Source organism: Pholcus phalangioides, unplaced genomic scaffold (assembly GCF_987345545.1).
Source record: "Pholcus phalangioides strain wild (caught in Gottingen) unplaced genomic scaffold, Ppha-v1.0 ptg000015l_1, whole genome shotgun sequence".
Taxonomy (NCBI): Eukaryota; Metazoa; Arthropoda; class Arachnida; order Araneae; family Pholcidae; genus Pholcus; species Pholcus phalangioides.
The window spans coordinates 81,194,154-81,210,219 of NW_028301608.1; the positions used below are offsets into that span (position 1 = coordinate 81,194,154).

General features: G+C 37.1%; 1 protein-coding gene across 1 annotated transcript; it reads left to right on the forward strand.

Moving 5' to 3' along the window:
- Window positions 1-224: 224 nt before the first annotated feature.
- LOC149076791 (uncharacterized) lies at window positions 225-7,417 on the forward strand. The gene is made up of 3 exons (XM_089244466.1): window positions 225-1,044; window positions 3,555-3,718; window positions 6,046-7,417. The coding sequence occupies exons 1-3, from the start codon at window positions 876-878 to the stop codon at window positions 7,366-7,368; spliced, it is 1,656 nt and encodes a 551-aa protein (XP_089100592.1). The 5' UTR covers window positions 225-875; the 3' UTR covers window positions 7,369-7,417.
- Window positions 7,418-16,066: the final 8,649 nt, after the last annotated feature.

Below are 16,066 nucleotides of genomic sequence, written 5' to 3' on the forward strand. Positions count from 1 at the left end.
ACTGCAAATTGCAGACGATTAAATTGAAATTGCAAAATCCGAAGAAACGAAAAGTTCTGAACGAAAGCAAAAAAAGTTCCATAACGAAATAAAACGTTAAATCATGAGAAATATGTGAGATGATTATTGTATTTTTACAGTCATAATTATCATAACATGATTATGAGTTGGAAAGGTAAAATGAGCAATAAAAAATTTAAGCAGGCCTCGTTGGAAATATGAGAAAAAAAACGGGTCATTTCTACAAAAAAAGTGAAGGTGGCCAAAATCACGTGAAAATACAGCAATGTCTCAGGAAATACGACTCATATGGTCATCCAGACCGAAGGGTATCAGTGGTGGGGGGGGGGGGGCAATGCTCAATCTTGTGCTACAAAATAATGTGGGGTGCCCAAGGGCATAGCGGGGAGGGGCGTTACGGAGGGTCTAGCCCCCCCCCCCGAAATGTGATAAAATGACCGAAAAAAGGGAAAAATATGGCCAAATCTATTGTTCTATCACATTGTTCCCCCCCCCCCGAACGAAATTTCTGGCTACGCCCCTGGGGGTGCCTAAGTACCCACTACCAAAGCGTTTCAAGATTTTTAATACAGCTTTGGCCACTACACACCACTGAGCTATAAGTAAAGTTTACTTATAGCTCAGTGCTACACACATAGTTCGGACGCCATTGCATTTGGCTAAAATTGGCTGGTTATCCCGGTTTTGCTTCGTTTGAATCCAGTCAGCTTGCAGACGACCGCGGTGTAAAGCGCATTACGTGCGGAATTGTTATGATTTGAGTCTATGATGGGAGATGCTCAGTTTCTCGTGATCGCATTGCTGGTTAACATATAGCGATTGTGTAACTATTAAATCAATTGTATCGTGTAGTTATGGCGGCTGCTGCTCTGTTGCCCGTGAGGAAACAGGAGTACATCTTCAGCCTGAAGCTGTTGTGCCTGGACTGTGTGGTGAATAACTTTGGTCGTTTCATGCTGGCCTACAGGTCCGCGGGGTCGTCGTCGTCGTCCACCATCCCCAGGAAACACTTCGAATTTTTACGTAAGGCGACGTTTCGTTACATTCGTTTATTTCCTCCCAAATGTGAGGCTCTCAACCGGGGCCCAATTGGGACCCGGGGCTAATAATAAACGATAGAGATCGAAATCGCCTCGAAACTTGATTTGTTTTTTTTTTTTAAATAATTGAATCTGTTTCGAACTTCATCGAGAAATATTGCACCACACGTGTGGGCTCCAGGCCTGAGTGATTTTTCTGAGGCTCTCTCTAGCAAATATAAATGCTCACGCTCAAAAATTTCAGTGAGATCTAATTTTTGTGAGATATCATCGCCAAATCTCTTGAGGCTTTCCCCCTGGCCAACAGGTGGGCCCTTAAAAAAGGGAAGCTTACTAGGCTCTGTGTTCTGGAAAATTCACCGTCACGCTATTCAGCAAAAGGGAAATTTACTTTCACCTAATTCATGAACGTGATAATGTTAGCTGGAAAAATTCACAGCAAACAATTTATTGACATTATTTATTATCGTTTATGAGTGGATTGGTCAAGTGAGTCGGAACAGCTGTAGTATAATGTCTTCTGGTGAAGTGTTGCTTTTTTTTCTTTGGCAAGGAAAAACGTCTGGAAGCATGGCGAGAGGTTTTGAGGAGAGTTGTGTCTTCAGACGTCTCGCTTGCCAAAGATAAAAGTTGCCAACCCATCACCAGAAAGTGATGAAACCATGGTTGTTAAAAAAAATAAAAAATGAACAATAACAAAACTATTCTTAGACAGAATAAGGAATCAAGATTAAAAGTATAACATCGTAGCCGGGCCGTCTTAAGAGCATCATGGGGCCCTTGGGCCAAGTGATTTTTCTGAACCCCTACGAGGCAAATTCTCAAAAATTTCAACTAGTTCTCATTTTTGTGAGGTCCTTCTGAGGTCCCCAGGCTGTGCCCTGGTGGGCCCATACGACACTGCATCCTAGACCAGATGCAAAATTGAAAATAATAAAAAACCAAGACTGTCTCTATTAAATAATACAGTGGTGAAGAGACAAAAAAACCATGATTGCGGGATTGAAATTATAAGGGCTAGCATGCAAAAAAATTAATTAAAATAGAAATATATGAAATTTTTACAACCTGAGAAAATCCGTATTTAATCCTGAGAACAAATTCCAAATGACTTATTGTGGGAAAATGGTATGTGCTGTACACACTTATAACAAAAAAAACCTTTGAAAATATGTGCGCTGATGGACTCAATAAATTCAAATGTTATGGTAAAGCCTATTATAATTATGAGTGAACTTCTAAAGGTGATGTCATCTTCAGACAATAACCAATAGCAAAGAAAGAAATAGCAACCCAGAAGCTGAAGGAATAATTGTGGGCAGGAGAAAAAAAAAATGCTAATGGAAGAAAATTGCCAACAGGTTAAAACAGAAATTGCCGTAGAAATATGAGATTATACCATAGCTGTTCTGAAGGTGTTTTCATTCCCCCTCCCTTGTTAGCTAACATTTCTGTAGTTAATGTCTTAATCAGTCTGTAGTGTTCACTCTGATCGATGTACTGCTTTTGCAATGGTGCTCTTATACTGAAGGTGAATGTATGACAAAAAAACCTTTTCTTCAGTTGACCAGATTAAAATAATTTTTCTCGATGGATCTATGAAACATATTGTACATTAAAAAAATATCGTAATTTATGTCAGTTTAATTTTAACGCTTCACAATGGCTGAATAACTAAAATACAGGATTTTAGCTTAAAGAAAAAACATTTCCCGTTTCCAAATAGAATAAAAATGAACACTAGAACATTTTGTAGCTAATTATGTGGGAAAGGAAAACGGAGTTGTCCCATTTTTTCAATACCCGTTCACAATGTGTCACGTTCATTCAAACGGAATGTTATGGCGATCAGCTTCGATATTGGTCACCACTTGGTAATTTTTCAGTGCAAAACACATCTGACGGCCCGACGAAAAGTCACCAGTACCGTCAGATACTACGGGTGGCAAAAAAAATCTGTCAGCGTAGAAAACATAATGATGAAAACCAACAAGCATAATAATACTATCACTATCCAAACTAAACATCGAAACAACCTAAGGTACCCACTCTTTTAAACAAACAATGGTCCTTCCTGTTGCATAAATAAATAAGACCTGGACTCTCTTGTAAATAATATACCCAAAAAGTGATGACAAGAAATAGAATGATACCCGTCTAGAAATTTAAAAGATACAGTGACCCAGCGCCATTATGTCGGCTTTGTTGACTTATCATTGGAAAAAAGTCGTCAAGGAAAGTGGTTACCAATATCAAAGCTGTTTCGAAATCCTGAGTCCAGATGTTATTACATTAAGTGGTGTAGAGAGATCGGGGTTGGACAAATCTATTTGCTGACATGTCCGGGACATGTAAAAAATTTAACCAGACATTTTTTCAACCTGTGTCAGGCATCTGTTATTTCAAGTTACGTGCCTGACTGAGCATCTAAACTTTTGGAGATTTGTCCAGCCTTATTGTGGACTGTGTTTCACGACTGTGTTTATTTTGCAGAACGCACACTCTCCAAAGAGATACTGCAAAAGCTTATTGAGGATGGACTGCTTGAAGATGAATATTTCTCATTCCTCATCAATCCATACTTGAAAGAGTTGAATTTGATTGGCTGTATCTCGGATCCGGAGCCAATCCTGAAGAAGTTAGAAGAAGTGGGAGAAGTAGGTATTTTTCAGTTATATTTTTTTTGTTTTTCAAGATTGATATACAAGGATCATTTGGACGGCTTTTATATAAAAGGAACCATGCGCCATACCGATATCCCCCAAAGCAGAATGTTTAGCACTGTTCTGCAACGAGCCCTCAGCTGACTGGAAATGTTCTGCGGGTAAAAATCCCCATACATGTAATAATGGTTTTTTTTGCACTTTTTCTTAAAATTCTTCCAAATTGTTCTGCAGTAGCGCTAATTGTTCTTCTGCGTACGTCGCAGATTTTGGCACATTCTGCTTTGGGGGCTGATATCTGAACCATTGAAAGAGATGGGATTTTTTAAATCTAAATAGAACCAAGTGACAGGCTGTGTGCACTTGAACCAACTACCAAACTGAAGAGATAACTCAATCAAAGATAATTTTAATAGATTTTTCTCAGTTTTGATTTAATGGCGCTTGGCTCCTTTTATATAAAAGCCGTCCATTTGATAAGTAAGATAAACCACTATTAGATAGTATGATTGCTTTAGACTGTATTAGATTATTACGACTGTAACTATGGCTCTTTGAAAACTGTCACAAGTTTGAGCACAAAGAGCTCTGTGGTTTATTTTTTCAGTGTTGTAGAGATTGTAGCAATCAGTCTGGAAACATAATAAGTGCCTTGCAGGGAAAAAACATTTTATTGAAAATAATGTTTATGGGGGGGGGGGGGCGGCTCTGCATATAATCATTAGAAACTATTTCTTTTTGGATCAATAATTTAAACGGGTCACATATCTACCGAAGAATAAGAAGAGCTTCCTGGGTGCCCGGTATATGCCACCAACCTGAAAATAATTTTTAAAACAATCATTAGTATCGTCATGAAAGATCGCAGATTGAAGGTACTTTAGATGGCTATTGATGTGGGCCATAGAATAAGCACCATGAGAAATTGGAAATGAAGGAGCTTTGTGCAAGATGGGTGTCGTGATTGTTGATGATTGATCAAAAGTGAGTGCAAAAGGCATTCCAAAAGAAAATTTGTCAATACTGACTCATAGCCCCGAAGACATTCTGTGTCTATTTCTGACTGAGGTGAAATGCTACCAAACAAGAAAAAGGTGTTCTAGCTGCTTGAAAACCCATGGCCACATTTTTGGGGATTCAAAACACATTGCTTTTCCAGGGTGTCCTGTAAGTCCTAGAAAAATGGTTCCAGTTTGAAAAACATTAAAAATGTGACCAGGAATCGCCCTGTACCACTTTTGAGAGTGACTAATGCTTCTTTCCCCCCTCATTCCTTCCACAATTTTCTCCAGTTTTTCAATTCATGTTTCTAAGTGAAATGGTCACTGAAATATTTGAATTTTTTTTTGTTGGCCTTGAAAGAAACAGGAAAACAATTCTCGGGGTGGATTTTTTTTAGAACACTGTCCACATAGAAATTTTGATTTTTTTTATTTTGCAACATACTGTGTTTTCACTCTCAAAACTGGTAGAGGGAGATTCCTGATCACATTTTGAGAATTTTTTAAATAGAATCCATTCCTCAATGATGAACAATTGATGAGATATAGGCCAAGTTAGGACTTACAGGACACTCTGTATATTTTACTTCTAGAAAGGTCAGACAGTAATAAGAGAACATTATGCCATACTATTGAGAAATTGGAAGAATAGCTGCAGATAAAATGTCCAACATTGGCGCACAAAAAATGTCTATCTCACCAAGCCAATGAGTCCCCAAAGTAGGATGTTTTTTATTGTTCTGCAACGAATCCTTGGCTGACTGGAAATGCTCTGCAGTAAAAATTCCCATAATAGTGTGTTCCCTACATTTTTGTGAATTCTTGCAGCTTTTAAGCAAGTGTTAGTAGACATCCATGCCCAAACCGGGATTTGAACCCAGACCTGCGCAGTCAGAAGCTAGTTCCCTAACCACTCGACTGCGAGGCGGCTATTGTGGTCACTATGGGAACAAAATGGAGATTTTATGATGATCGCTCATTCTGTTTGGGCTATGGGTAATGCAAATATGATTATTGTAATAATCATGCACAACCTAATAAGGTAAGAATTAAGTGCTTTTCACAACAGTCCTCTATAAATGCACAAGATCGATTTCAACCTTGATCTGTGTAAACGAGGTTTCTCTCACATTGTCCTGTCCATTTATAAATTTTGTATACAAATGCCAACGTATTTATAATTTTATTACTGGTTAGTCTAAAATACTGTTTCCCCCCTATATATTTATGATTTATTCCTCCCTCATCCCCAAAAGTTCATTTTTAAAGTTCTGTTATTCTGTGCTCCTATTATATATTCATTCTATTTTTTTTATACAGAATATCAAACTTTTGTCGCTCAACTTGAAACCGTGGCGCAGTGAAATACTCATGAGGTTTGTGAATGCTGTACCATCAGTCGAAACTCTGCTGCTACAGTCGACTGATTGCGACGATGATATTTTGACTACCATTGGAGAAAAGTGCCAATCTCTTACAAAACTTGATGTGTCATACTGCATGCAAGTATCTAGTGCTGGAATAGACGGATTACTCGGGAAAAATGAAGACGGAAGTGTTAAGAACAATAATAGACTTCTGTACCTAGACGTCACTTCTACTAACGTGTCCGATTCTGCCATCATACTCGTGTTGAAACACATGCCCATGCTTCAAAATTTAAATTATGACCATGTGGCAGAAGTCATCTATGAAATGCACGCAACTGATTTCATCAATGGCCATGTTGATATACTCCCGAAATACCAACTTACCAGCCTATGTTTCTTTTCCATGAATTCGAACAACCGTTACTCTTCTCAGATGCTAGCGAATGTTGTACAGGTTGCTTCTGCTTTTTGTCCGTACATCATGTCTATCAAAATCGATGGTGAACTTGATGATTCTGTTCTGGCTGCATGTTCCAGATTCAACAATCTCAAAGATGCTATGTTGTCCAATGTATCTGAGGAAATAGCGCAACCTGACTATTTACGGCCATTCATTGAGGCTAGGGGTTCTAAACTGCACAAACTAGACTTGAAGAATTTCACTGTCCCGGTACAAACGTTCAGCAATTATTGCAACAAACTGCACACTCTCACTCTTTACGCCACAGAATTCAGTGATAGTGAAACACTTACGGGCAAAGACTGTTTTCCATACATGCGTGAATTGAACTTCGAAGAAATTGATTTTGAACAAGAGTCTATGACTAATTCGATTGTACATTTTGTATCTAATAGTCCGAAGTTGGAAATACTATGTCTTCGCAACGGCAGTTCGTTCAGTTTGAATGTAGTGCGCTTGCTCACTCAATCGAAATGCATCTCAACCATCAGGTGCATTGACGTTAGTAGTTCGGACATTACTGCAGAGGGTATTTTAGAGCTGATGACTGCGGCACGTAGGCTGGATAGGTTTCACATGGAACTAGTAGATGTAACCGATGAAGAGCACAAAGAGTTGTTGTCCCGATCATTGCTACAGCATTTCACACTTTTTTCGAAGAGCGGAAGTATGTATTCCAATGACGACGATGACGATCCCTACTACGCATATGATCTGGACGATTATTATAATGAATATATGGGATACTCCGACGAGTATGATAACTATGATACTGATTACAGTGACGATGATTTCTATGGATATCCTATTTAGTCAAATGTGTGTATATATATATCACAAATAAATTTCTTCTACTTTTTAAGTGTCTGAACGTCTTCAGGTTTTATGTATGTATGTTGTTCAGGCTTTTGGAGGTTTGACTGCAGTTGAAATTGTCATGTCTAAAACATTATTAAAAATAGTCAATTTCATTTCAATACAAAAATCCCCATTAACACTTATGCTGGCGATTTTCAGCTGTAACGGTAAAAAGTATTTTATCCTTTCTTATAGGTGCAACACTGGCGCGATAATACAACCCTGTAAGGCATGGGTGCTCAACCTTTAAGAGAGGTTGGGCCATTTCATTGGTTTCACAGGCCACTGAAGTGATCTGGAACAGCACCACAGGTCATGTAAGTGATTGGTAAATGTGCCACGGATAACCTAAGTGAACTTGAAATGTGTTGTGGGCTGCATGAATGATCTGGAACTGTGTTGCAGGCTGGGTTTAAGCCGCGTTGGTTTTTTTTAATCTCATAAAAGTGGCCTGAATGTAAATTTTCTTTTATATTAAGTATTTTAGTTGCTTAAAGTAATATACAGTACTGAAATTTTTCATCCTTATTGCATTTTCTAACTTTGTGCAACATTCTGATGCGCTATCTTAAGCAAATCCATGAATGAGGATTGCATCACACATGTGTGATGTATTATCTCACAGGCTTTCCTCCCCCCCCCCCCCTTCACAAAAAAACAGCAACAGTAGTGACTTCACTTGCATGTTAAGGGCAGGTAGTCTTATAATCCAAAAAGACACCAGCTGCTCCTAAAGGACAAAGACCAGTGTGCTAGTAGTTACATAACCTCACATTTTCATTTTCTTTCTGAAGCTGCACACCAAGTTATCACCACCAGGCTTAATATTGAATTATTCTTTTACAGATATTCAACATTATCCTCAGTTAATTAAGGTTACTGTGCAGTAGTAAAAGCCCGAAATTGGCCAGTTCGTGAAGTGTCCTGCCCAAATAATTTTGTTAGAAATTCCTTGGAATATGGACTGGGTCACTGTTTGGTTAGGATGTACAGTAGTGGGCGATTTATGAAAAATAATGAGCTATATGCAGGGTGATTATAATTAAAGTTATGATTTCAAAACATGAATAAGAACTTCTGGTCATAAAATGGCTTGGAAATTTTCATGGGTCCATTGCATGAAGCAATAAGAAAAAAACCCTTTAAAATGTACAAGTAGATTATGCTGTACTTGGCCAGCGGTATAATATATTTTGCACTATTACATTTTGGTACATCAACAGCATCAGTGAGAGAATAGCCGGGCTGGTCAAAACCCAATGCAGAGTATAAAATTGGTTTTGGCACCTAAAATTTTACATGCGTCATTGCTGAAATGAAGTGCAAGTATGAGAATTTTTTTTGTAATTTCATAATGTGTCTTCCAACATGAGAATTGGTCGTAAAGTCCCATAAAAAATAAAACATTACTCAGGACTGTTTTTCTTGGGGGAAAAACATGCTTCACTCTTGAAATATGACATCCATATTTTTATGGCCATCTTTTTATCAGCCACCTCGTTGGGCATTTTGCCTGTTGTGGCGTTGTATTTGAATTTGGCTGGCACCTAATTTTTTTTAATTTGTCCAGCCTTGGTGTGTATCACAACTTATATCAAGATGCACATTGCAACACCAGCGAAGCAGCTGCTGAGGAACCATTTTGACAATAACAGGATATGACACCTGGCCACCATGATAACATCACAGTTCAGTGCTATTATAACCCTTGCAACTTTTGGCTTTGGAGATATCCAAAATATTATGTGCAGTGGTTGGATTGCAAACTCTGGTGAATTGAAAGCACATTACCATAACATAGGCCTACTCTGATCTGTTGAACAAGCACTTATGTGTGTGTTCTTCCACCTCACAGCCAGAACATGGTGGACTACAGGGTTTAAGCTGGATAAAAAATTCCTTTCGCAAAAAAGGGAGGAAAAGCATTAGCAAAATGCTACAATGCTAATGTAATGATTGATGGTCTGATGTCTACTCGTTTCGTACCTCCTGTACGCATTTTTTGCGAGAGTGGCTACTACTACTTTTGCATTTTGCAAAAAATACGACCGTAGCTTAAACCCTTGTGGACTATATATTTAACATTTCTTGTGTAAGTTGTAGTTGTTTAAATGACTTGCACACAGTAAAAAAGTATGTAAAGACGCGAATGTGAGCCAATCTCCCCATTAAAAGTTTTGCCACAGAGAGCAACAGGCTTATGATGGTACAGATACTCAATCGAGACACCACTGTTTTACATATGATCACAGTATAGAAAAATTGGGCATGCCACTAATTATGCACTCAGACTGTTAGGTACAAGCACAACTCATTCAAGAGTAAATTGACCATTGCGATAGGACTAGAGTTGTGCAAAAGAGAAAGGGTCATATGTGATCCACAGATGTGCTGTGGGTCCCTTGTGATTTCTAAATGTGCCACAGGTTAATTAAATTCATCAGAAATATACAACCGTTCACGTAAATCATCTAATAATGGATGTTCATTTCTACAAGATTATGTTTGAGGTTGCGGACCACATTTAGCCTGCGGGCTATGGGTTAGGCATGTATGCCAAGACTATTTCATTTGCACACCCTCATCTCGATTTTCCCCTATTTTATTTTTTTTACCCCTTTGAATGAGACAAAAAGAAGGGAGACAAAGATCTAATTTGAACACTTTCTTTTACAAATGTTAATAGGGTTTCCCCACTCTGTAACTGAAGAAAAAGTTTTATATTCCGGTCAGACAAGAGGTTGGATTGAGATCTGTCCTTCACTTGTGATGTATTAAAATACAGTTAAACTCAGTTATAACAACATATAGAAGATTCCGTGAAATTTTGTCGTTACAGCTGAGGGTCCATTGGAAAAAGGAATAATTCTCCCGAGTTGCTAGTAGACTGTCTTGGCACAAATCAATTTTCGTCGCCAAGTCATTTCTGCTGTTCTGTCAATGTCGTTTTCCTCTCAAAGCATGTACTTGCTGGAGTGCTCGATCCCTTCTGCAAAATACTGTGATGGCTCAAGCATCAAATGTTTATGTAACAAACACACTGTGATGACAGACAAGTGCAGCATCATGCTTCAATGAAATCCCCAGGAGGCCTAAATAGCACTAAAGATGGTGAACAAGAAAGTGTAGTTACTAATGTGTGATTCTTGATGAGCTGGACTTTTACCCAGTAGATGCGTGTATGCATATAGGTGCTTTACCTGAAAGAAAAGAATAGAATCTCTCTCATCCAATGTGACCAATTCATATCTCATTCTTGAAGCCACGTCACTGAGTTTGTTCCTTTTTTTGAATGTGTGCGGTGATATATGTTTTTACCCCACAGAATCTTACTGTGATTTTGTCATAAAGGTTATGACTATACAAAATTGCCCCAGGCGGAGGCTGCAATGTTTCCACTCATCGCTTCATGCTAATAATGCATGTTATAAGGAATTGAAAAGTTTCTCAGGTGTGTTAGTTAGCGTACTTGTGTGTGCCTGGTATGCAAGGGGACCCAGGTTCGATTTCCAGAGGCGACAAATCACTTTTCAAATATTTGTTTTGGGAATAAATCCAGAAAATCCAATTTGCTAACAATAAAAAAGTTCTCTGAATAAAAAAAGATTGTCCATTCGGAAAATAGTCATCTTTAATCCACATCAAGTATTTATAAATTAAGAAAAAATATTACAATTTCAGAATGGAAAGCAAAAATATTATTTGAAAAGAAAACATATTTTTTGTTTCGCAAAAAAAAAAGTATAATTTTTTGTTGCTGTTGATTTTTTTTAGCAAATACATAGAAATTCACACACATTATGACCATATTTATACACAAAATAGCACCTTATCCTAATTCTCATACATTAGATATTCAAAATGATATTAAAAATTCGACACATTCTGACAAGGATTATTAGATGTCATCGATGATGGAAGTCTTTATCAAAGAAAACTTGGCAACACAATTTATTAAAATCTATTTACAATCTGTTTTTGACACAGAATTTCACGTTCTCAATAGAAAAAATGAAATGAAACAAGTTTTCGAACCTGCATATAAGAATTTAAGTTGCAAAAACATTGGAATTTCTTATTATGGATTATATACTTTATCTGCATCTTTTCCCTGAAAGGTTAGAATAGAAATTTTCAACATTATTTTTTTCTATATTTTTAGATTGTACAGCACACACACGTAGTCTCAATAGTTAGTCTTGAAACTTGGAGGTTCCGGGTAATCTGAGGTGATGAAATTTTTTGAAATTTCTCTTCAGAATATGTTTTTCACCAAGGAGACCACAAGCCCCCTTGAGCACCCCCCACCCTTCCTGCATATGTGAGCAGAAAAATTTTCTTCCATGAAAATGTGATTTATATCCTCTTTCATTTCATTAATATCTGGTCGGAAACCAGATTTTTCCAATTTTTTGTATCTTTATAGAGAAATCCTCACATAGAGCTTTGTTTGAACGAAGAATCCTTAAGGAAAATACTCTTCCAGTTCTTGCGATTCCAGGATGACCCATGTTTTCTCAGAAACAATGTGGGAAATTTTAGGATTTAAAGTACAAAAATTCAGCAATTGCAGCTAAATATGATGCTAAAAGTAAGCAAAGCTACCAATTATTGATATAAAAACAAAATCAGGACAGCGAAAAATACAGGAGCATCCTAGGAAGATGGGTCATATGGTCACCTAATGCAATCCAGATTTTTCCTTTTATATGTATGACGTTTTCTTCACTGTGAAATCTTTCAGCACATGATAAACTACAGATTTCTCAAGTCTGGGAATTGGCTCCTATATAATAAACACTAACATCATACACATTCACTCAAAGATAGTGGATGAGTCAACCTGGTATTTGAAGGAGCTCTAGCACAGACTAAACGTATTTATGTCAAAATTATGCTAGTTATGAGTTTGAAAGGTTCTACCATCTGTCTTTCACATCAGAAGTGAAACAAGCAGATGTCTGAATTTTTGTTGGTCTGCGTGCTATGCTGCCTATTGATAGACTAATTTAAACCTACAGGGTTTTGAGTACACCAATGAAATATCCTTAGAAATTGTTGAACATGTGAAAATTCCTTCATTGAGCATAGACTTTTAATGGGAGACTGGCTTGCATTTAAGCCTTGATGTTGGAAAACTGAATTCAGCTGACCACTTCATGTGTGGTCGTGGGGCTATACACCGTAATGCTACAACTTGACCTTGCAAACAAATTGTGCTCGTTGGAATATGTGCGAGTATGTATATACATGCCCTTTTCATGTTGCTAGAGTTGTGCTTAAGGTTACCAGATTTGGAAACTGCTTGCATCCACAGTAATGTCACTTTTCCCAGTTTTTGCAACAGATGGCACCACAGTGCTGAAAAAAATAAACCTGGCACCACAATATTTCTTCTCAACCACTAAAAAAACACTGATCAGTCTCCCTCCACTTATAATGAATTGCTTCTACCATCTGCTCAGGTTTGTTGCTTTACGATCTTTTGTTGTAGCATGGCAAGATTTTCTTTGACCCAGAAAAAAGAAATTGGCATTTATGAAAGCTTTCATAGCCTTGCTAAAGGGGGCTGTTCCACAAAACAGGCTGCCTGTTACTTTGATGCTGACTGCCAAAGTTCGGCCAGTTTGTGGTTGGCCACCAACTGTGTTGAAGGAAGACATTATATTGCCTTTCTCCAAGTTGTGTCAGTCCAAACCATGGAGAGAGAGAACTTCAAGCTGTACCCCTCAGGTGGTTTTCTTCCCCCCCCCCGGGAGAATTGCTTTAATTTGCCATAGGAATCAGAATTGAGTGTTGTTTGCATCCTATATTTATTTCAGTATATGGCATTAGCTGTTGGTGAGCAAACAATGGTATTCTCAAAATGGGTATTGCGGTATTCTTGTTCCAGAGTTGTTTTCCGTAATGTCTTCTTCGTATTATCCTGGGCCATGATTAGAATAGTATGTCCTGCTTGGAGGCACCTTGTATTCTGGGAATTTTGACAGCGATTGGTCAAAGCGGGTAAATGGTAGAAATAAACACACACACAAACCTCATAAGAACAAGGCTTATATGTTCTACAGCATGATTCCCAACGTAGGTGTTAACGGGAATGTTCCGGGGAAGCGGTAGAAGATACGGCAATAACATAGGATCCTATGGGTTAGATTGCGATGGGAGAAAACATTTCTGAAGAAGGGAGCGATGGGACAAAAAAAGGTTGGGAAGCTGTTCTAGAGCATAGTTTTCCAACCTTTTTTTGTCCCATTGCCCCCTTCTTCAGAAATTTTCCCCCAATGCAGTCTAACCCATAGGATCCTAAATTAGACCCGTAGCTTCTACTGCCCCCTGGAACATTCCATTACCTCCCCCAGGGGATGTTAACATCCACGTTGGGAATCACTGTTCTAGAGTGAGAAAAATTTTCCCAGAAAAAATAATTCAGGAAATCTGAAAAAGAGGACAAAAGAGCAAATTTTCCGAAACTTAAAAGGATGCTTGAAATGACAAAAAAAAGGACATCTAGTAACCCTACTTATGCTTGCTTAGAGTTCTTGCTGGTGCTGCCATCTGTTTTTTATATTCTAAAGTAAAGACGTTAAATGCTTGAATTTTCATATTATGTAAGTATCACATCGAAGGTTTTGCCTGCTCTTTGCAGGAAGACTTTTCCCAAATGGGAGACGCGTAATGCTGACAACTAGTTATGCATGATAGAGTGTATCATCATCGACCAATAGTGTCTCATGTGCTTAAGCATTAATTAAAATTGAAAAAATAATCATAAGTGAAGATAATCCAAAGTAAAGAATGGTTAAATGTTAAAAAAAAGTGTGTGTGTATATATATATTTTTTTTGAATTATACATAGAATTCTTATTCTTTCAAAATATATGTATAATATGTGATCAATACGTACACAAATGTAATACCAAACAATTAACGATCGCAGTATAGAATTTTTTTGTTTGAGAGGGGAAAAAAACAAGCTCATTTGCACACAGCCCATTTGGTAAAACATTTACAAACTTGTTTCTGTGGCATTATATTTTACAGAGATAAACAAATTTTTGCCAAAATATTCCGCAGTTACAAAATAGTGACTAAGAAAATGATTCACTCTTGATAATTTTTATAAATTATTCTGTGTTATAACCCTTTGGTAATTTTTTTCCTCTGTGTATCTGGCATTTTTTAGCAATAAAATACAAAACGTACAATTTACACTTGTATAACATACAGTTATTTACACGGTTTGAAAACATTTTCGGGTTTGATTTTTAATACAAATTATGGCAATGTATTTTTTTTTTTCACAGAAAAAAAATTACACTGGACAACAATGAAATTGCATCTGACACGACCATGTACACTTCCCAAAAGTTTTGACCTGCTAAACACTAAAATCTATATGAGAAAGTTTTATTAAAGGCCCTCGTTTTAAAGATACCACTATGCTAAAAGTTAAGTGCTTTAAGTATGTTATTGTATGGTGAAAAAGTGGTAAGGACCATAGAACAATGCTACCATGGAAAATGGTCAATTTCGATGCTGGTTGAAAATTGCAAGACACGACTCTCGTGTCCAGTACAAGTGCAATACAAAATGAAATTTGTGTCACATCCAATGAATAAACTATTATGCTGCAATGCTTTTGTATTTCTATGCATTTAAATGTTGTGCCTATATGTAATTGATGGTTTCCATAGGTAGATAGACATCCTCTCCACTTGTTAATACAATGAAGTAACCAGAAAACTGGCTATATAAAGAGATATTGATGTTCACCATACCTGCTTTCATAGCTTAGTGAAAGAGCACTCATCCAGCATATGAGACACACGATAGAGTCCCAGTGAGGACATGGATTTTCATTTCTTAAACATCAATGTATCTCTTCATACAGCCAGTTTTCCAGATTCTCATTGTGAGTTTTATACTTGTTTTTTCTGTATATTTAGTTTGCTTTCTGCACACTTAGGTTGTCTCAATGTATTGTGTTGATGATACGTGCGATTTCTGAAAAAATTGTAGCCATTTCAGTTTTTTTATGGTAAAATTTGTGTTCAACACACCCAATTACATAAGAAATGACTAATTTCGTTTAGGACACTTAAACTTTGTCATAATTTGTTGTCCAGTGTTATCAAATATATCGGAATACATTAAAAAAAACTTTACCATTAAAAATTAATACTTTTCCCCCTTTTGGAATTAGCATGTGCACCACAGTTCGTATAAAAAAAAATCTTTAGTGATGAATGTCAGAACTGATTTTGTTTTTGCTCAATTTCTTTTTCTTTATCCCTAAATTAAGGTGTTTCATAATTTTTTGATAAATTATGATGGGTGTAGTCAGCTCTGAATAATGATGAACTTGACACCATGTACTTTAAAATGTGCCCTCATTAAAAACATTCACAACATAATGAAATGCTCTGAAAAGCTTCAATATACTCCGTCAAAAAACAATGCACCAAGAAAAGTTTAGATTTCAATGAAACTTGGCATGTGCAATTGCCATATAAAATGTATAAATGATCACAATACCAGAAACAAGCAATTTATTGCGGAGAACAGCACAATATTAAGAAAATCATTAGTAACTTGTTGGGTCAACTCTAGCATAGGTACAATAAGAGATATCTTGTATGCATCAATGCCAGAC